Source organism: Myotis daubentonii, chromosome 5 (assembly GCF_963259705.1).
Source record: "Myotis daubentonii chromosome 5, mMyoDau2.1, whole genome shotgun sequence".
In the NCBI taxonomy this organism is placed as follows: Eukaryota; Metazoa; Chordata; class Mammalia; order Chiroptera; family Vespertilionidae; genus Myotis; species Myotis daubentonii.
In genome coordinates this window covers 89,313,084-89,336,036 of record NC_081844.1, presented here as the reverse complement: position 1 = coordinate 89,336,036, position 22,953 = coordinate 89,313,084, and the positions used below count along the sequence as shown (strand labels likewise).

The 22,953-nt window shown below is 38.8% G+C and overlaps 1 protein-coding gene across 7 annotated transcripts in view; it reads right to left on the bottom strand.

Annotated features, from left to right (window-relative positions):
* Window positions 1-22,953, bottom strand: part of FBXO38 (F-box protein 38) — a 57,080-nt gene that overhangs the window by 23,151 nt on the left and 10,976 nt on the right. For 6 of the 7 annotated variants that reach the window (XM_059698813.1, XM_059698808.1, XM_059698810.1 and 3 more), the window contains exons 3-12: window positions 21,436-21,569; window positions 16,741-16,904; window positions 16,368-16,533; window positions 13,030-13,167; window positions 10,605-10,742; window positions 8,644-8,737; window positions 7,527-7,657; window positions 3,866-4,036; window positions 2,159-2,301; window positions 1,131-1,338 (exon numbers count right to left, since the gene is read on the bottom strand). In XM_059698813.1, coding sequence (XP_059554796.1) covers window positions 1,131-1,338; window positions 2,159-2,301; window positions 3,866-4,036; window positions 7,527-7,657; window positions 8,644-8,737; window positions 10,605-10,742; window positions 13,030-13,167; window positions 16,368-16,533; window positions 16,741-16,904; window positions 21,436-21,569 — 1,487 coding nt within the window. The remainder of the gene's footprint in view (window positions 1-1,130; window positions 1,339-2,158; window positions 2,302-3,865; window positions 4,037-7,526; window positions 7,658-8,643; window positions 8,738-10,604; window positions 10,743-13,029; window positions 13,168-16,367; window positions 16,534-16,740; window positions 16,905-21,435; window positions 21,570-22,953) is intronic. The other variant, XM_059698811.1, reaches the window with a different exon arrangement.

The following is a 22,953-nucleotide window of genomic DNA, read 5'->3' as shown; positions in this document are numbered from 1 at the left end:
AATGACTACTAGCTTTTGTTAAGAGTCACTGTTGACTTTCAAGAATCAAAATGGAGGTTTCTGTGAGGTGGGAAAGGGAAGACAATGTCTACAGGTGATTCCTAGAAGAGGGGCTGCATACTACAGAGTGACCTTAAAGGAACTCATGCTCTATACACAGTGTGCTTTCATTATCAAAGCAGTTACATACCATCAGGGCTTTGTTCCCATTAATTGCTGTGCCCACAAGAATGGGTGAGGGGCAGCAGTTAGATGGCTAGAAGAGATTCTCCCCTAGTTCTTTTTTCTTATATATTTTTTATTGATTTCAGAGAGGAAGGGCGAGGGAGAGATAGACAAAAATATCAATGATGAGAGAGAATCATTGACTGGCTGCCTCCTGGGTGCCCCCTACTGGGGATTGAGCCCACAAACGTGGCATATGCCCTTAAGCTGAATCGAGCCAAACCAGCTAGGGCTTTTCTCTAGTTCTTAAGGGTCAACCGGGGAAGTGGAAAAAATAATTCCACTCTATCCTCACTCACCAGCAGAGGGCAGATGAAGCCTACTCACACATGGGATGGCACACAGCAAATGTTTGGTCAAGATTAAAGAACATAAGCAAACCCAATAGGTCTTTATTAGTTCATGCACTTCATTTGCTCGATGGCTGTGAAGACTGAAAGATGAAAGGTATGTGAAAGATGCCCAACACAATGTCAACTACATCACTGGTTTTTCTTTTTTTCAGCTCTGGGGACGTGCAAGCTGAATACTCCACATCTATTGGTCAGAACACATTAAGAATTGCTCTTTTGCCCAAATCCTGAAAGTTAAATCTCAGTTAAGCCAGGCCTCAAAGGAGCATTGAACCCTATTTCCCATGGCATCTACAAGTCCTTCCTATTTTGTAAGTAGCCTTACAGATTCTGTGGACAAGGGCGTTATATGGAGAATTGAAACAAGCAAGCAGACAGGCAAATTTCATCCACCCCTTCATTAACCTTGTCAACTTGGACCCTAATGTGTAAAGTGACAAAGTGAAATGGAGGGAAGGAAAGAACAGAGTCAGAGATAGACTAGATCTCTGAATAGAATAGATCCAAAGTAAAAATCATCTCTATCTGAAGCTCACAAAAGATCTGGGTTACCGTCGGCTGCAAACTGCTGCTCTCCTGGTTGTAGATCCTGCCGGAAGTCATTCTCCTCATCTGAGTCATCTGGATGATGATTGTTGTCATGGATGTTGGCATTATTCTGGGCATTGTTATCATTGTCGTTGTTAGAGTTCTGGTTGCTGACAAGGGCTGAGGACACCCCAATTCCAGTGCCTGCACTTAGACCAACTCGAGCACAGCCCTAAGGTTAAGACAAAACCACACACTTATATCCCTTATTTCATCTCTACATAAGAATATTTAAATAGAACTTTATTTATGAAATGCTTTTACATACACATACAAGAATTCATTTAAGGCTCACAACACTTCAAGCAAGATAAATTGTTACTATGCTTGATTTTCAGATGAGATGCACGATGGGAAGAGAGCCACCCAACAGCACATGACCAGTAAGAGGTACAGCTGGGACTTGAAACCCAGTGTTCTGACCTCAAATTCCACTGACTCAACAGTGGGAATGTAACCATTAAGAACTGATAAGAGAGAACATAATTAGTTGAAGCATTAATTTTTTTTTTACAATGAGAGTATAATAAATTGTATTTGTTAAGCAGTTTTAAAATAACATTTTGTTCAACTGGGCAATCTCAAATTTCCCAGGATATACAACCAACTAAAAAAGACAGCAGCAAAGTAAGACATTTCCAAATAAATCCGTAATCCTCATTTATATTTTGGGTTCCAATTAGTATGAGTAATAATTTGTATTAGCCCAAATTTCTGTCTTCACTCTTACTGTATCTTCAGTTTATAAAACTGATGAAGACAGCTTTTCCACTTACTTTTTTCTTTCCCTTTTCTAGAGACCCCTTAATACTCATTTACAAGAAAGAGGCCATGCATTATTCTGACCTTAATGCCTTCACTGAGTCTGGCAGTAAAAAGTCCAATTATAACACTGTAAAGGCATATTATATTATTAGGAAGAAAACACTTGTTTTGTTTTCTTCCTTGGGTACCAAAATAAATGAACAAAAATTCTCTTAAATATGATTTACTTTGGGTGGTTCACGAAACATCTGGTCCAGTGAAATAAACTCCAGGCTGGGCAATAATTCAATAAACTGGCCGAAGGAGTCCAGCTTCAAAGCATGGCACCGCACTAAGTTGATATCAACCAATCGTGTCCATCTTGAGTGATCTGTTGATGAAATGGCCACAGAGAATTTAAGCAACACTTTCTCCATTACTGATGAATTTTGCTATAGGTCACAAAGGCTTTCAAATCTGGTTTCTTTAAGCAATTTTTCTCTTATCTCTACAACTTGATAACTGTAAACTATGATGTTTGTTACCTAATTTCATTGTGGGAATCATTAACATGTAACCAAGTTAGCCTGGATTTAAACGTTATCCACTCAACAACCTACATACCTATTCAACAATGGGACACTAGTTAAAGAAATATTGGTGCATTAATTTAATAGAACATTATGCAGTTTTTAAAAGAATGAAGAACTGAATATGCTTGATTTGGAAAGCTCTCAAAACATTCTTAGTACAGAAGACAAGCTATCGGACTGCATACATAGCAGGATCCTTTTGTATATATAAATCATTTTCAATGCTAGACATGTATAGGCTGCAACATGCCCAAAATAGTCTGCCCATAGAATATACAAGAAACCGTTGATGGTGGTTACCTTTGAGAAGAGGAGACTTTTCATTTTGTACCTTTCTGTACTGATTGATATTGTTTTATCAAGTGCATGTATTATTTTAGTTTTTAAGTGTTAACAGGAGTTCTGAGTGATGGGATTATAGGCCATTTTTTTTTTCTTCTTTATACTCTTCTGTATTTAAGAAAACAAACAAATCAAAAACCCAATAAATGTTATTTTTAAAAGTGGTGTACACTTCCTAAACTTAAAGTTTGGATTTCCCAATAACTTCTTGGTGCAGCTGGGCCAGGGATTTCATTTCTGGTGGGTGAGACATGGTCATTCTAATGAGTGACTGATCTCAGCAGAGGCTCCAGAGCCCAAAAATAGGCCTGAAGACAGGCTTTGTGAGGAGGTACAATATCCCTGGGCGGTGGCTCAGACAGCAGAGGAGGCAGTTCTGTAGGTGTTTGTGAGGGGGCATGGTTTGATTAAAGAGGATATCACAATGAAAATTCTGTAGTTCTGAATTTATTTAAAGGTTGAGAATTTAGGTATTTAAGAAGGACCTTTAAAGAAATAAATAGTATTACACTCTTAGGGAGAAAAATCAACTCCCTCATAAGGAAAAATACCAAGTGCAAAAGTCACGGGGGGTGTATGGGGGGGAGGGGGAAGGTGGGAAGGGGGGTGGAGAGATCTGAAATAGCCTAGGATTTTAAGGTGACAAAAAATGTCTTTAAGTTAATGTGTAATATGTCACCTAACTAAAGTTAGATATATACCCACTTTGCCCTTTCAGATAATGTGCCATTTGAAGGTAATTCAGAGGAACCAACCATAGTATCCCAGGCAACAATTTCTAACCTTCACTGTATGTGCCTGGCCCAAAGAGGTATATGTCTAGATCTGGGCAGAAAATGTCAGGAGTTCAGAGGCACTGAATATACTTCCTACTCGGTTATCAAAGGTTCCCAGAACTTGTATGAATAATTCATTTAAAATATCTACATTTATATTACGAATGCAATCCATAGTACACACAGAAAACAAAGATACATATTATCTCGACATAAAATACAGGCAGATTTAAGCCTACAGTACCTGAGATCCAATTGTATGGATTATGTAGATGGGGGCAATTATAAATTGCCAGATATTTGATACAGGAAAAAACTTCGTTGACTGCCTTCATCCCTATATCGGTGATAATACCAGGATTTTCTACCACATCGGCCAGACCGTACTTCACCAGATCTGCATTAGCCATTCTGCCTAAAAAGAGAAATAGACTGTTTTTTTAAAAAGGTTAAGTGTCCAGAAGCATTGCCAATTCTTTATTTTAACATCCAGTACAATCACTCTCTATGATCATTCTGTGTCATCTTTCCATCATCAGATTCGGGTTCAGGTATAGTTTTTAATTAGGTGTATTGTACAAATGGGCATTAAAGTAAGAATTTATATTAAAAGTTAAGGGGAGGCAGCTAATAGGAAGAATTATTTCCAATTATTTAGAAAAGGCAAAAAGAAAGCAAAAGTTCTTAAAGCAAAGCGGAGTTGTTTATGGAGTTGGGTGTAGCCATATGTAGAGAAGAATAAACTTGGGGAATTCAGATTCATTTTAAGAGCCCATGTTATCGGTTGGTAAATCTGTATCTGTCTCCAGGACATGGACTTCTAACTCAAACACACCCACCCTCTCGGCCACTGAGCTCCTACTGTCTTGTCACAGACGAGGGGGTGTATATAAGTAGAAGAGGCCCCTCCATTCTGGTTTATGCCATTGGAAATCACACCTCATCCCTTGTCCCCTATCAATGTTTCTCTCATCTATCTTCCCTCTACTCTCCAGGATGGTCCAGTTGACTATGAACACTTTGAAGTAAAAACGGAACTTATCTAGTTCACATTTCCACTTTCATTGTCCAGCACAGGGCTGGGGATATAGGAATTCAAACAACATCTTCCCAGTCCTTGTAATCAAGTGACACAAAGAAAACAGTTGCTCTGGTGAAACTGCCCTGCATACTAGAGGGATTTATACCTTCAGTTCGGAACATGCTTAAAACAAGCAATCTACTCCAAAACCCTTCCAATTTCGCTTTCCATATAGTTCAGTCTCTCTCTGATAGTCCCCTTTTTGGGCATTTGCAGATTACACCTGAACCCATCCTTTACCATTAAGCTAAGCAGTTTTCTTCAGTCTCCTGATAAAAAGCTTTGTCTTGCCCTTTGGACTTGAAACTTGCCTTTTCTCTCCTCTGATCAGGTAAATCTTGAACTGACCCTGTTCCTTGGGTGCTGTCTGAATAAACAGCCTGATGTGAGAAATCCATGTCCTACATTCACTCCTTTGAGACTACTAGCGTGTTCCTGCTCTTAGGGTCTCCTGACTGTAACACTCCCTCAAAACCCTGAGGACATCACCAAAGACGCATTTTTGTTTTTTGGTTCAGCTCATAGTTCTGCTAAAAGTTACCATTACTGAATGCTTTCTAAATGTCAGAGATTATAATAATAAAAGCCCATGTTTTCTCATTTGTTAAATGAAGATAAAACCACAACAAGTAAGAGATATGGACTAAAGTAACTTGCTCAAGGCCCCGCGATTAACAGCAGGCAGTCCTCAAGTCCATCTCCCTCCCTCTCTCTAAAGCTTCAGCACTAAAGACTGCTCTGTACTGCTTCTGGTTTTCAATGAGTGTTACATCCCTATCACATTTACAGGAAGCTCTGAGATCATAAATCTATATAAGTATTCATCCTTGGGTCACTTATATTCCTAATACACAGCATCTGCTTTTCAGCATGTCCATTTCCTCAATCTGGCACTGTCACTTCTACCATAAATGTCTGAGACAAGGATTTTTGTCTCTTTTTATGTTTTGCCAGACCCTTTGTAACAAAAAAAGTGACTCAAGTTTTACCAGGGGCCACCCCCACCTCCTAGACAGATGCTTTAAAATCTAAATCACTGAGGCTGAAATTTAGTGACAGAGTATGACCAGTGACCTCCCGTTCCTCTCTAAATAGAGGCACCTGGATCCTATTCTGATGCAGAGAATTCTAGGCTGCCTTTGGAGAAGCAGAGAAGAACAATTATACTAGAGAAATGGATGAACTGCAGCAAATATGAAGAGGATAGCTTATAAAAAAGGTCAGAGCTAAGGGACTATTAAATATGAAAAAGACTGAAACAAGTTATTTTGAAAAGCATAAGGTAATAGTAGTCAAAGGTAAAGTGTTTTTCTTTGAAAATGTGTAGGGAGGGGACAGAAACACAATAGAGAAATATGCCCTGGTCAGGTAGCTCAGTTGGTTGGAGCACCATCCCAATACAGCAAGGTTCTGGGTTCGATCTCCAGTCAGGGCACATACAAAAGGCAACCAATGAATGAATAAGTAAGTGAAACAACAAATCGATGTTTTGAGCTTTGGGGAAGAACAAAATACAAGCTTATAGAAAGAACACTAATTACCAAACTAATAATTTTGTTAAGTTACTACATAGATAATATTACAACCTCATTCAAAACCAGAAAAGTTTGATATCAAATAAAGCAGATCTTAAAATGTCCTTCATTACAATGTTGATCAGATACCACAAGAACTTTACTCTTGTTTATATCAATTAGCCTATGGTAAAATTAGTTTCATTACACAAACATTGTTTTGCCACAGTTCAAAGAACTTACCAAAAACATTATGGAGGGACTTACTGTACACTGATTTTATATGAACTTACTATACAAATTTAGCATTTTAAAGCTATGTTGGTGAAAAGCTGATCTTTTTCAAAGCTATAAAGATTAAGTGATTCCTGTGTTAAACTGGCTGATTTCATTGTTTTAATCCTTCACCTGTATTAATGAGAACTGCAACAAAGAAAAAGTAGAAAAAAAACCCTATTACTATGACAATTATTAGAAATGAAAAAGGACAACAGTCACGCTGTTTGACCTGGACTGTCCTGACCAGAGGAATTAAGCCTTCTATGGTTTTCTACAACACAAATTAGATCCAAAGAAAAAAATGCCATCTGGAATGACAGTGAACAGTGTAAGAAAGACTTGTTGCAAATTACATGGGGAATAAACTAATTCTTGCAAAAATAAAAACATGCTGGTGTTCTTGCATGTATGACTAACGTCATGTGGGAGAAAAGTTTGAATAACGAATTGACATGCATTCAAACCCAAAGGCTAAGTTCCCCATTGTAAATACATTCCAGAAAATGCTGTGAACAAGCCTTCCAACAGCAATCATCATTAAATGAATACTGACCATTATGTGCTCACACTATCTGGGAAATCCAGTAGCCCAGCGGGCTAATTATGGAAATGAAGAGCATGGGCAGGGAATGGGACCTCATCTGAGAGGACCATCAAAAGCTTCAAGAAGTGTGGCAGATCAAATTCAACAAATGGAACCAAGGATGACATTCTGTGAAAAAAATGAAGCAGAATGGGAAAGAAACTTGGGCAGCAAAGTGGAGACAATATCAAATGTAGATAAGGATTTTTTTTTAGTATACTGATAATCACTACATTTTCTATAATATGCTAAATTCAGAGGCAATATTGAAAAAAATAATCACTGACACTTCAAGCTTAAATTAAAAATTTCTTTTTCAAGAAGTGAGAGCACCTAAGAGTTTAAGTTGTCTTATATTCAGGAAAATATGAAACACCCCAATTCAGGTTTCAGTCAAGTAAGTTCCCTCCAGTAATTCTAAAGAATAAAAAAATGGGATAAGTCTTACTCTGCAGCAAAAACTCATCTACATATCCCAGATGAAGGGTTTCAAACTGGGGGAACTCCAACTCTGCCATTTTTAGGGCAGAAAAGACGCCATCTTTGGTTAGGGAAGGCTGGATCCGAACTTCATGTAACCTATGAACAAAGATAAATCACAGTAAAATACAAGCAACCAGTAAAATACACAATCACAGTGAAATACAAGCAACCGGAATCAAAGGCTCTTCCTAATATAAGGCTCTGAAAGTAGTTTATCTTGCTGAAGTGTCAAATGCAAACAACTTTTCTCCCCTCCATTAAAACATGTTAGAGATGTTTCCTTTAAATATACATATTGCAAAGTGTGGGCACACCTTAGGTGGTACACGGAAGTTCCTATTAAATAACAATGAATTACACAGTAAGAATCCTATATCCTTCCCAGTGCTTTCTTAAACCTGATTAAGTCAAATAAGAATCTGGTGCTGGTATTTTTTTTAACATCTTTTCTATGCTAACCATTATGTCCCATTTTAACAAAGAGTACAGTTCTACAGTAGGTAACAATACCTATTTACTTAAACTTAGAAACAGTTTTGCTTTATTTATTTTCTTAATATCCTACTGATAAAAAGACTTTTGTTTACAAGTAAAGGTAGACTTCTTGATAACATAGGAAATAGTAAATGTGGCACAGTGATATGAAATGTGTTATAAGGTCAGGAACTTGAAAAGGCTGATTTTAAACAGATTTCTCAATAGCAAATAATATCTCCAACTAACTAAACTGATTCAGAAAATTGTTGAAGTTGAGACATGCTTCCTGAGAGGGCTACATGTGCCAGAGAAACAATGCTGATGTCTGTTATACTCTCAGGCACTTCCAGAGAGCTGACTGTTTTTCGCTGATAAGACCACATCCTTTCAGAGCTTGCTGGATCTGAAAGAGCAGCTCAACTGGTCATCAATTATAACATAGGACTACCACTACATGATAACCCTGCTGCTATTTAAACAACTCCAGTGTATTTGAACTCTGAACAAGGCATGATGAAACTTTTCACACATATTCCCCCAAATTTTTGTAAAACAGGAAAATACATATAATTCTAAGACAAGACACAAGTGAAGAGGAAACATACCTACGAGCAGCAGTGATAATGAGGTAACCAAGGTCTACTTCAAGAGCATTTTTGCAAGCTCCCAAAACAATGGTGTGCAAATTTCTAAAACCACCTGGTTAACAAAAAAAAGGAACAAAACATAAGACATTTCATTTGATCACAGTACTTTTAGTAAAGCATTTATTCTCACTTTAAATGATAATTTTTTTAAAATCTAAGTTTGTTTTTCTATTCAAATGAGTATCTCAAGATCAATTAGGACTATTAGTTATCTCCTAAGGTGAAAACAGATACCGTCACTCTGAAAAGACATTCTGATGGCGTCTGAAAATTAGTCCAAATTGTTTCAATTTTAAGTAAGAATTTTCAGAAAGCCAGAAGCTCATGAGGGAATTGTAAGTAAGGAATCCTAGCATTTTCTGGCTAAAGTCTGAACCTCCAATATATTTATCTATATATATAAAAGGCTAATATTGCAAAGTGTCCCCTTGGAAGTTTGGGAATTTGATCACTCACTACGATGTGCACTGACCACCAGGGTGCGGCACGGAATGAAGGAAGGCCTTGCCTGGCGACTGGCAGCCGGGAAAGGAAGGGCCTGGCCAGCAGCCAGAAGGCCCCGATCGGCTCTGATCACCAGCCAGGCCTAGGGACCCTACCCATGCACAAATTTTGTGCACTGGGCCTCTAGTAAGAAATAAGATCAACACTACTTTATCTTTAACTGGTTTTGGCTATGTTTCTGACTTGTAAATACAGAGGGGAAAAATATACAAATTATTAATGTATATAGCTAAATGAATTTCACAAAAGACTGATTTGTTTTGAACTTCTTATAAATAAGGCTACACAGTATGCATACTTTTGTGTCTGGCTTTTTTTATTAAACATTTTGTTTATGAGATTCATCCATATTGTTGCCTGTAGCATTACTTTGTTCATTCTCATTGTTGCACAGTATTCCATTGCAAGAATATGTTACATTTTAATTTTCCATGCTATTGCTAAATAGGCATTTGGGTTGCTTCCATGTTGGAGCTTTTATGAATGTTACTATAAACAATTTTAAACACTCTCTTGGTGAATACTGTATGCATTTCTGTTGGATTTGAAGTATTATTGTCATTACTATTAGTGATAATGTTTATTTGTAACCAATGATACTTGATGATTTTCCATTTATACCAAAGGTGGGGAACATCTGCTCTGGCCCTGCCAAGGCATTCGGGGTGAGTTAATTAAATGTTTGACCAAATATAGAAGGATAATCTTTAAGTTGATAATTTTGTATGGCTCTCAAATGATGTTATAAATATCTAAATGGCCCTTGGCAGAAACAAGGTTCCCTACCTGATTTATACTTTAAATATCCAAAGTTAGATTTTCAGTTCTTAAGTATTATCTAGCTAGCTAAATTTTTTGGTATTTCTGTTTCAATTAGATGTGATTAAAATGGAGAGGGTTCTATTACATATCATGATTTAAAATATAATTAATGTGACCTAAAGAATAAAATGTTCATTTTTTTAAAAGCCATAATCTAATGGATGGGTCTATATCCAAGTCATAAACATGAAAACATTTTATATACTATTAAATATAGTTATGTTATTAATACCTGAGTTGTTCTGGTATCCAAGTCAAAAAACATCTCTTAAAACCAAAGAGCATTAGACATCCTTGTTAACAGTTCTCAGAAACAATATGAATATAACAGATGTATTAACTAAATATAAGTATTAACAAGCCAGAAAACATGCCTTATCACTCTATTTAAGAAGGTTTAACATTGCATAAAATGGAAATGAATACTAGCTTGTGCTCATGGTTACTTACTCTCTATGAAATACACCAGACAGAAAGTGCCATTACTGACAAGCATTTTCTTTTGAAAAGACTCAAAAGAGAAGTAAGTAATATCTTAATGATCTTTAAAAATTGATTTTAAAAATATTTAGTAACTAAAGAAAAACAAATACCTGATCTCCAACTGTCTTCAACTACATGTTGGATAAGACCTCCAAGGAAAGGAACTCGAACCATTTCTAAGTGTTCCAAGTTTCGGGCAGAGGCCAGGCCTGTTACTAAAGGGACGTATTTCAAGGAGTTTGTGGGACCTGGGAAAAAGAAAAACAAAATTCAATGAATTATATAAACAGCTCTAAAGATAAATTTTCAAGTCAGCAGTTGAAATAACATAAATTCTATGTTGGAAAATGAGAGCCAAGTAGTTGGCTCTTTGCCATTTAAACTTATTAGAATGTAAGTATTGGCCTGTTAACCATATACTTAGGATTTGTCAAGAATATTGCATAGGTTTTGGGGTTTTTTAAAATAAATTCCCTGAAGTCTTAATAGTTTTGAGCTCAAAATAACTAAGGGGGGAAAAGCCAATTTGAAAATTTGATCCTTCACTCAAGTAAATAGCACAATCACTTAAACATATCTCTATGTAATGATTGTTGGATTAAGTGTTATGGAAGATCATAAAAGATATGGTCCTATCAAAGAGCTTGCAACTGGCATTGAGATAAAACTAACATGAAAAATTTTCCTATCTAATAAAAGAGAAAAATGGTAATTGGCGTACGACGATACCCTTTTCATTGGCTACTCAGGGCTATATGCAAATTAATTGCCAACTAAGATTGGCAGTTAACTGCCAACAAGATGGCGGCTAATTTGCATATGTAGGCACAATGCAGGGAGGCGAAAGGGAAAGCAGGAAGAAGCCCCCTGCCACTGACAGTGATCGGAAACCCAGGGGGGAGCTAAGAGCTGGGGGGCAGGGCAAAGGCGGCCCTGGGACTGCCTTTCCCTGCCCCGCAGCCATGATCGGAGAATCAGGCGCCTTTTCCGCCCTGGCCAGTGATAGCAGGAAGTAGGGGTGGAGCCAGCGATGGGAGCTGGGCACGGTCGAAGCTGGCAGTCCCAGGAGCTAGGGGTCCCTTGCCTGGGCCTAAAGCGGAGCCCACGATCGCGGGGCCGCTGCCACTGCGGGTCCCTGCTGCCCGGGCCGGACGCCTAGGCCAGAGGTGTTAGGCCTGAGCAGGGGCGGAGCCTGCAACCGCGGGGAGCTGGGGATCCCCTTCCCAGGCCTGACACCTCTGCCGGAGGCCTCAGGCCTGGTCAAGGGGCCGATCCGGTGATTGGTGATCAGAGGGTGATGAGGGTCAACTCCTCTGGCCGAGGCATCAGGCCTGGGCGGGGGGCGGAGCCGGGGATTGGGGGGATATGATGGTCCCCTTGCCCAGGCCTGAAGCCTGGGTCAGAGGCGTCAGGCTTGGGCGGGGGGTGGAGCAAGCGATCAGAGGGAGATGGGGGTCCCCTGCCCAGGCATGATTACTGGGCCAGAGGCCTCAGGCCTGGGCGGGGGCAAGAGCCAGTGATCAGGGGGAGATGGGGGTCCCCTGTCCAAGCCTGACACCTCTGGCGGAGGCGTCAGGCCTGGGCAAGGGGCCGATCAGGCGATCGGAGGGTGATGGGGGTCTACGCCTGAGGGCTCCCAGTATGTGAGAGGGGGCAGGCTGGGCTGAGGAACACTCCCCCCCACACACACACACACACACACCCAGTGCACGAATTTCGTGCACCAGGCCCCTAGTAAAAATATAAAAAGGCAGGACATATCAAGTACAAAAACAAGATCTTCTATACTATATTTAAAAAAAGAAAGAAATAGAATAGAAAGGGAAGCAGAAAGAGGCAGAACTTGAAGGATTTATACAAGTAAAGAGGAGGAAGGAAGTTTGTAACTCAGGACATACAGCATAAGGAAAGACACTGAGGTGAACGGTGGTATTGTTGTAGACAGTATGTAGGCAGACCTGACTATGAAAGAATGTGTATCTTGGGATGGAATCAAAAATCAAGGATATCAAGAAGGGCCCTGGTTATTTTAAAATTTAAAGCACAATAGTTTGCACTTGACACGCTCGGGATACAGAGACACTGAAGGTTTCTGAACTGAAAAGCAGTATCATAAAAGCAGTGTTTTATGCTTTAAAGTACATTAGATCAACTATTTACATGCAGAATGATTAGGTGACCAAAGACAAAGAAAGCAAACAGAAATCTATTAAAACAATCCAAAAAAAGTGACCAAAGACAAAGAAAGCAAACAGATATCTATTAGAACAATCCTATAAAAAAGTGTGAAAGTGCCTATAAGAAATACTTAGAGACATAGTGACATCTTTTTTTGCTAAGGGTCTGACACAAATCATGTATCTACTGTCTTCAAACAAAAAGTGTATTTATCTTCACAAGGTAAGTTACAAAACACATACTATAGTAGTAGCAAAATATAATTTTGTTTATGAATGTAGCTATGGAGTTTGCTTTAGGTTATTTTTAGAATAGCATATGTGTACTAGTAACTCCACCATGACTATGTCCCATTACCTGCACAGTTCCTCATGACGAAAGTTCGCAAGCTGATGCAAAGAAAGTCTTTGAATGGCTGTGGCTTAGTGAGTCTTACCCACTTCATATAAAGGTGCCTTAACATTGGGATACAAGGAATTTCAGGAACATTCACCCCTAAAACATATATGTAAAAAAAGAACAAATAAGAAAATCACCAAGAAACTCTGTATTCTGTGTCTAAGTTCGAGTCTATTTTCAAGTTGATAACATATACTTCATGGATATTTTATTCAGAACAAATTATCCCATTAAAATCTATCAACTTTGGCTCACTTAAAACAGTCTTGTAAAGAACAATTTAAACAAACCATAAATAGACAAGGTACTTTGTTATTTCTTGAGTAAAAGCACATGGGAAGATAGGATTTTATATGTTATACACATAAGTCTTTCTCATAACACCACAACCCTTCCAGGATACATTTGCCCAGTGGATATAATATAAATGTAGGTTATTGATAGCAAAAGTAAGAAGATACAGAAACAATATACAAAATTACTATTTCACTACGAGTGTCCACTATCCTGCCAGTGGGAAAACTAAATTTCTTAGCACAAATGCAGGCTAGCTGGCTTTTAAAATCCTGGTTTCTGACTGATATCAGACACAGAGATTAAAGCTCTTCTTACAAATGTATGAATCTTAAGGATCTGTAGATGTGTGGTAGGAGCCAGTCAGCATGATGCTAAGAAAGTGAGAGATCTGTCAGTCATTTATTTTAATACTAGAGGCCTGGTACACGGATTCGTGCACCAGTGGGGGTCCCTTGGCCTGTCCTGTGGACATGCCATGGGGGGGTCCTGGATTGCGAGAGGGAGCAGGCCAGGCCGAGGGAGGGACCCCAGCGGTGTACAATTGGGGCCAGGGAAGGCCCGCAGGAGGGCTCCAGGGCATGTCCGGCCTGTCAGTCCCAATCGTCTAGCTCAGTCCAGTTCAGCCGGACCCCAGCAGCAAGCTAACCAAACAGTCAGAGTGTCTGCCCCCCTGGTGGTCAGTGCGCATCATAGCAACCAGTCGAACAACCAGTTGGACATTTAGCATATTAGGCTTTTATTATATAGGGTTTCAAATTGATAAAGTTACTTTGCCCTTCTGATCCATGAGTGGCTTAAAGCTAGAAATCACAGAGGACCATGTCTGGAAGAAAGGGGTGGGGATTTATGGTGGGAGGAAAAGTCAGGAAATATGGAAGAAGAAAGAAGACAGGTAACTTGTACATTCTAAATGGAAGGAAGCAGCTCCAGGAACTTGCTCGAGAGTCTAAACCAGCCGTGGGCAAACTACGGCCCGCGGGCCAGATCCGGCCCGTTTGAAATGAATAAAACTAAAACAAAAAAGACCGCACCCTTTTATGTAGTGATGTTTACTTTGAATTTATATTAGTTCACACAAACACTCCATCCATGCTTTTGTTCCGGCCCTCCGGTCCAGTTTAAGAACCCATTGTGGCCCTCGAGTCAAAAAGTTTGCCCACCCCTGGTCTAAACACTGCAGGCTACAGAATAGCCAAGGAAGTGACACAGGTTCTGAGAGATACCCAAGGGTCCAGGGTTACGGTATTTCATAAGCAGCAGCTGGCTAAACCAGCTTAATGCAACTTTTAAATTTGAGTCAGTAGAAGCCCTGCTAGCAATGGTAACTAGAGAAAGCAATATTAGAGTATTTGAATGACTGGTTCTTTAAAAGCTAAATTCTACTGTATTGATAACTTCTTAACTTGGTACTCCCAAATAAGCATGGTTAACTTAACTTTGAATGATGCATACACATTGGATGGCAACAGATGGGAAGTAAAATTGAGGATGAGACCAAAGAAAAAAAAAACAGAGGAAGTAAAGTACAGATTGAGACTCAAGATGCAAAATTCACAAATATATCTACCACGATGATGGTAGTTCTGATTAGGGAACCCAAGGTACCAAGGGTGACACGATGCAGGTGAGACATCATATGCCCAATCTACATTTGGCCCCAAATCCATTCCATACACAAAGACTATTACCTGTCTTCCCCAGCACGTTCATTAATTTACTACCCACATTTGTATCACCATTACAGTGTTAAGCTATTGAATTAATCAAGTTATTTAATGCATTTCAACTTACCAAGTACATATTTTTTTTGCAATGAACTGTGACAGGAATCATAGAAAACATAAAGATATAAAAATACAGTCTATGTGCAGGGCCTATATTTGAACTTCAGATATTATAATGCTATCTAAAAACCCAATTTCAAACTAGATATCCAAGTCCTTAAACAGTACCACTCCTTGATCTTGTCAATGAAGGGATGCTGGAGAGCTTTGCTCCTCCTCCATAATTGTGCACATAAGTCTTATTTAAGACTTACTCCTATCATCCCTGCTGCTCTCCCTTCCCCACCTGACTCAATTTCAGAAATTTCTAGTTCAGGACCATCCCAAAATACCTAGAATACAGCAGATACTCAATATGTATATTTTAGGTAAAATATTTAATAAATGAATTTTAAATGTCAGACTATAGTAACAGGAGTAATAAAAATTCCCTTCAGCAATCTAAGCCAAAGACAACAAATTAGAGAAAATACATCCAAATGGATTCTACCAATTCATTTACTTAGGTTGAAATTATTGGGATATAGTACCAGGGAATATTTAGACAGAGACTACACACTGTGATCATTACAAATAAGATGACTCTGGAAAAGACCATTTCTTCCCCATTTCTCAGGGAAACAGAGAAGTGGTAGAGTTTTCCAATGACTCTGGGTTGAAGAATACAGGGGCACTTTCTGCTTGGAGAAGATACGAGTAACCTAAGAGCTACAATGAAGATTTTTATTATATAAAAATAGCTACATGTGGCTATTTGATAAATTACCATAAAAAAACAATCAGTTCCTGTTTCACTAGCCACAGTGGGTACCATATGGGATAGTACAAGTATAGGACATTTCCATCATCACAGTAAGTTACACTGGAGGACTCTGCTCTAGAGGGTTGAGCTAGAATCAAGAGGTAGATGTTAGATAACAATGGCAGGATTCTGGTTCATTGAAACAAACAAACAAACAAACAAAAAAACCAACAACTTTCAAAACTACTCAAACTATCTTCAAAAAGGAAATAGAGTGGTTGTGAAGCAGTATTTCTCTCGTCCCCCATCCCAGGCTTTTTAGTGGGAAATTTTTATACAAATCTCATAAGCATATCTTTGCTACCATCAATCAACAAAGACATTTCTAAAATTCTGCCTATTTCCTTTCAATGAATATTCAACTAATGTGGCATTTCAAGGAGTCACAAGTGACCCTAGAAACATGTACTCACCAACTAAATGCAAAGTTTGAATTTTTGCTCCTATAGGAATTTTCAGTTTATTTTCAGGAGGAATTGGAAATGCTCCATTACGATTCCGAAACTTCCCCAAAATATGAACATGAGGCATATACGTCCAAATGGATTCTACCAATTCCAAATGAGAAGTCTCCACACCCTAGAAAATAATGCCAAAGCAAGCAAAAGAAAGGCTTTTAATTTAGCACCCAAAGCTTCTATTTCTGTATCATAAGATGTTAAGCATGCAATGGAACTTAAAAAGTTTGCTATGGATGAAATTTACATGTGAGTGAACATGCGTTATCATTATTTTTATTTATTTCATCAATTAGTTGATGTTAAATGTTCAACTAGAGGCACTCACCACTAAGTTTGGGCATGCCTGCAAAGCTTCCAGAACACCTGGAATGCTAAAAGCTTCATGGCCACGCACCCTCCGCCTCTCAAGGTATCTAGGGTGAAGGCCATAGAGCTGTTCGACGTCTGGCATCTTCTTCAATAGTGTCAGAAAACTGGAATCTGTGAAGCCTGAGAAGTTCAAAGATATTTAGAGCCTAGTTCATTTTTCTGTCTGTCAGCATTTACTAGGCACTTTCCTCCTCCCCAAAAAGTACTCTCTGGTACATAAAACCTCAAGGGGTCCACAGACCCTGCAACCAAAAAAATGAGTAAGGTAAGAAAGATCGTCATCTTCAGAAAGCTCGGTTCTCACCTAAATCCCATCCCAACCTAGGTTCTTTTAGTCCTAAAACTACTCTGTCCAGTGTTTATCTATCACTCCTTAGACATTTTATTTACTTTTAATAAAGATTTTATTTTTATTATTGATTTTTAGAGAGAGAAATGGAGAGAGAGAGAGAGAACACCAATGTGAGAGCGAAACATCGATGGCCTGCCTCCTGCAATGCTCCCTACTGGGATCCAGTACACAACCTGGGCATGTGTCATGACCTAGAATCGCCCTGATCCCAAATCAAACCAAATCAAACTGACAGGTGCAAGGGATGATGCCCAACCAACTGACCCACACTGGCTGGGGCACTCCCTAGACATTTTACACCAGCAATTTTCAACCTTTCTCATTTCATGACACATAAAAAGTAATGCCTAAAACTCTGCGGCACACCAAAAGAAAATATTTTTTTGCAGATCTGACCAAAAAAAAGGTATGATTTGATTGACTTACAAAAATAATAATAATTATAATAGTAATCACCTACCCTTAAAATTTTTTTATTGAATTTGGGGGGGGGGGGGGAGAGAAATCAATTTGTTATTCCACTTATTTATGCATTCATTGGATGATTCTTATGTGTGCCCTGATCAGGGATTGAACCTATAAACTTGGTGTATCAGAAAGATGTTCCAACCGAGCCATCCAGCCAGGGCCTAATTACCTATCCGTTTTGCAGATAACATACTATTGTATACAGAAAACCCTAAAGACTCCACCAAAAAACTACTGGATTTAACAAGTGAATTCGGCAATGGAACAGGCTACAAAATCAACATCCAGAAATCGATGGCATTTTTATACACCGTAATGAAGAAAATAAACTGATAAATAAAATAGAAACAGAAGCATGGAAACATGGAACAAACTAAGAAATCTCAGATGGAAGGGGTGAGGGGTGGCAGAAAGAGATTAACCAAAGAACTTATATGTAATAGGGTGGTGAAGGCCTGGGGCAAGGGCAGGGGAACTGGATACCTGGTGGAGGGGGGCAATGGAGGAGCAAAGGGAGGTCATCTATAATATGTAACACTATCAACGATAAAGACAAAAAATTTTAAAAAGATCAGGTGCCTATAATGTACATAAGGATTTTTGCTACCAAGAAATAACCAATCAGATGCAACTTTACTATGTGACATGACCAGTAAGATGCAACTCTTGCCTGGCTGGTGTGGCTCAGTGGTTGAGCACTGACCTATGAACCAGAAGGTCATGGGGTTCGATTCCTGGTCAGGGCACATACCCAGGTTGTGGGCTTGATCCCCAGTAGGGGGCATGTATGAGGCAGCCAATCAATGATTCTCTCTCATCATTGATGTTTTTATCTCTCTCTCTCTCCCCCTTCCTCTCTGAAATCAAGAAAAATATATTTTAAAAAAATGCAACTCTATTATGGTTCAAGACAGGGCATTCACACCAGACAGCTATTGTGCTGCTTGTTGTCATTTTTTTTATTTGACAACCTGGGGCTTTTATTTTTAATGTAGGCTGTCAGAGAGCCAACTGTCTGCTCACTAATGATAAAAATAGTAACTCTCAAGAATAAAAATGGCCCTGGCCAATTTTGCTCAATGGATAGAGCGTCAGCCTGCAGATTGAAGGGTCGTAGGTTCGATTCCAGTCAAGGGCACATGCCCGGTTGCAGGTTCAATCCCCAGTAGGGGGCGAGCAGGAGGCAGCCAATCAATGACTCTCTCTCATCATTGATGTTTCTCTCTTTCCCTCTCCCTTCCTCTCTGAAATCAATAAAAAAACATATTATTTAAAAAAATGAAGCCCCAAATCACTACGTCTTACATACTAAAGTTTTCAAAAGTTGTGCTATTTGTACAGGGCTAGTTCGAAAGATATGGTAACTTTAGCATCACAAAACTAGAGTAAGAAAGGATCTCAGAAATGTCTTGGTCTTTCTAATTATAACAATTCACATTATTATCCCGTACTAGAGGCCTGATGCACAAAATTCATGCAAGAGTAGGCCTTCCTTCCTCTGGCTGCTGGCACCGGCTTCCCTCCGGCACCCGGGACCCAGGCTTCCCTAGCAGCCCCAGCTTCGTCCAGAAGGACATCCAGCCTAATTAGCATATTATGCTTTTATTATTATAGATAGTAACCTTTATTGACATTCAATGTGCTAACCAGTTTACATGTTTTCTCATCTATTCTCACAACCCAATGAAAAAGGTTATCACCCCATTTACAAATGTAAAAAATTAGCTTGAATTTAAAAGCTACCATGTGGCAGAGCCCAAATTCAAAACTAAATCTGACCACTGGCAATGTCCATTCTCTTTAATGGTACAGTACATGCTGCCTCTCACTAAAATGTGAGTAAAGTTCCACCTTCTTTAGAGATGGTGTGAGAATTCAAAGAGCTTGCATATGTAAACCATGAGTACTATATAAAAACCTTAGTTAGCATTATTATAGAGAGAATCAGGGCTCAAACTCAGAGACAGGCCAGGGTGGCATTAACAAGAATTAGTGAGATCTTATTCTAGACTAGAGACTGTTTGCTGCTTTGACTCTCTTTTTATATTTTTTGCAGGGATGGAAGCCTCGTGTTCACAGGTTTTATCCCAGTCTGAAAGAAGCCAGCAATGTACATACAAATTCTTCTAAACTGTTTAAAATGGGAGTTCTTCTATGCTGCTTTTTATATAGTGCATTGATCTCATCTCCAGAATTCCTGCTGGCCTAACCTCCATTAAAGTAAATCTAATATAAGGAATGGCAGTCATTTTCACATTGCCCTAATTTCTTTCCTGTTACAAATGATCACTCTTCATGTAAGATGAATGCTTTCCCTTTAGGATGGTTTCTTTCAAGTATTTAAAGACAACTGTTCTAGCCTCAGGTCTTTGCTTAGCAAAAAGGTATATACTATTGTTAACTAACTCTGGCCAACCCGTAAGAGTTACCAGGTGACTGAAGACCCTCTGGAAAGGATATGGTTGCCCAAGCTGTATAATATTCCAGTGATCCAGAGGTAATCTGTCCCATGCCACATAATAGAACAGAATAAGACAATTATCTTCTCAGCTCTTCACATACCCTTAAAGGCTCCCCTATACCCAGCCCCGTCACATTTTCAAAATATCAGGATCTGGATACTTTGATGAAAGGTGGTTAAAAATTTTAAACTGCTAAACACAGCAACCAAAGGGCACTAATTAATGGATTGATGTTAACTGGGGGGGAAAAAATCCTGATTGGCCCTTAATTTTAATTCTTCCCTTTCAGATATGTTCTGCTTAAATAAAGTCATCAACTTTTTTTTTTTTAAATATATTTTTATTGATTTCAAAGAGGAAGGGGGAGAGAGAGAGAGATAGAGACACCAATGATAAGAATCATTGATTGACTGCCTCCTGCATGCCCCACACTGGGGATCAAGCCCACAACTGGGTATGTGCCCCGACCAGGAATGACCTTCTGGTTCAAAGGTCCATGGTCAACCACTGAGCCACACTGGCCAGGCTCAACTTTCTTTTCTCAGGGTCTCTTTACCTGAGGTCCGTTTGTTGTGGTTAGGCTACTAACTTTGAGTTCTTTACCTGCAAGGCCAACGCCTTATTTGAAAATATCCAAGACCTAGCATAGGCCTTTTAAAAGTGCTAAAGAAATTCAAGTTCCAGAAGTGCAACCTCTGTGGCCTACTAGAGCAGCTTTACAAATATTTGTAAATATTTGTTTAACCACAGGGCACCATGAAGGAGTATAGGAAAACATGAAAAACTGCATTGTAAAATAAAGGACACTTTATCTAATGAGATAGGCATATATTTAGGTAATAAAGGGCTCAGTAAGTATTTTCTAATCATGTATTTGTGGATTAGGCTGATATAGTTCCTTTAAAAAATAGGAAATGAAAACAACAGACCATTAGAACAGGAAAGCATCAGGCAAAATGTATTCTTTTTAAATAGATTTTTATTGATTTCAGAGAGGAAGGGAGAGGGGGAGAGAGAGAGAAAAAAGAGAGAGAGAAAAAAAAACATCAATGATGAAATGATGAGAGAGAATCATTGATCAGCTGCCTACTAGGGATCGGGCCTGCAACCCAGGCATGTGCCCTTGACTGGAATTGAACCCAGGACCCCTCAGTCCACAGGCCGAGGCTCTGTCCATTGAGCCAAACCAGTCAGGGCCAGGCAAAAATGTATTTTATCAAACTAACCTAACCTTAATAATTTAGCTAAAACCCTGCCTCCCTACTTATAAGATGATTCCAATTGCCTATCTCAAGACAACAAGATTTGATGACAAGTTACCTTTGATGGAAACATAATTAATGCTAGTTTTCAGGTTAAATCCACTTACCACTTGGCATGTATTCCCACCAGCGCCCAGCACAGAGATCCACAACCCTCACAACTCTCAGGTACAGGGTCACTGCTTCCTTTAGCTTCCGGGAAAGACATTCCATACACATGATATCCTGCAGAGGGAGGTACCTTTGTGAGAGAAAGAAACTCATATTTATCAAGTGTATAAGGACTTCCTCTCCCTGATGGGTGATTTTTTCCTTCTTCCATTCACCTACCCCTCAAATGAAATAAGACCTTAGGAATATTCATAGGGTTTTAAGATTAATAGGCATATATGGCTTTTTACTAAAAACAGGTAAGTCAGCAAATACTCAAGTATCCAAATAAAAAGTATTGAGCTTCCTCCATAGGGTATTTAATAGAACCTGCCTTTCTTCTTTTAAGTTTTTAAGGACAAAAGAATCTCAAAAAAAAAAAGTAGAAAGAAAAAACCCTCAATGCATTTCAAAACATGGTGTTAAGAGAATGCAAGGAAGATGAGAGCACTAATCATTTTGAACATGCCCAATATTATTTTATAGCTTTTCTAGATCCATTTTCTGTAGTGTCTAAAAAATTCCTCTCTGCTCCCTCAACACCCCAAGAAACTTTATTTTCTCAGATATGTACAGTAAGTTTATAGTATATAATTTTCCCTAGATCTTCTACCTTTTAGATCACACATTTTGATAAAAGTATTTCATAAACATTAAGTGAGAACACTTTATCTGAATTGCAATTTCCTCTTTTCCAACCTCGTTATATTTTCCTTCTTGAAACTGTTCAATTAACCTTTATTTTGCTGTTTCCAGTAATACCAACATATGTTTTGAAAGATCAGAAAATATTCTTTTTCAACACCCTTCCATGCACACTTAGATTCATTTTTTAAAAAACATACAAGCTACCCTTTATGGAGATGGTATCATGTCACAGACGGAAATCATTGTTTCACAACTTTGCAAGGTAGGCTGTTCAATGTTTGCCACACAGCCCTCCCCCATCTTTTCTTTCCTTCTCTGCTCTGCTGTGTTCCCTACCTCTCTATCAGTTGACTTTGGCCGATGTCAAGTCCAGGTAAAGGCTTTCTGCATTGCTAGTCCCCTACCTGAATTCTTCAACATCCCTCATTGATTCCTTTAACCCTACCCCTACCCACACTCTCAAAATAGTCCCTTCACTAAATTATCTTCAAATTCCAGCTGAGTGTATCTTGTTTCCTGCTAGAATCCTCACTGATAAAGTAGGTGCTATAATTATTCCACTTTGCAAGTGGTGAATTGGCTCAGAAAAAACCTGCAAAAAGCCAACAGCCAGGTAAGAGGGAGGCAGAGAAGATGTCAACACAGCTGGTCTGAGTCTAAATCCTAAAAATTAAGCTAATTCTAAAAGAAAAGTCCAAGTATGCCTGATGAATATTTCTCTACTCCATTTTTTTCCTACCTCTGGCTCCTCTCCCTTCCCCTTTAAAACTATTTAAATAAAGAGAATCAAATCAAATCATTTTCTCTACAAAAAAAATAAAAAGTAT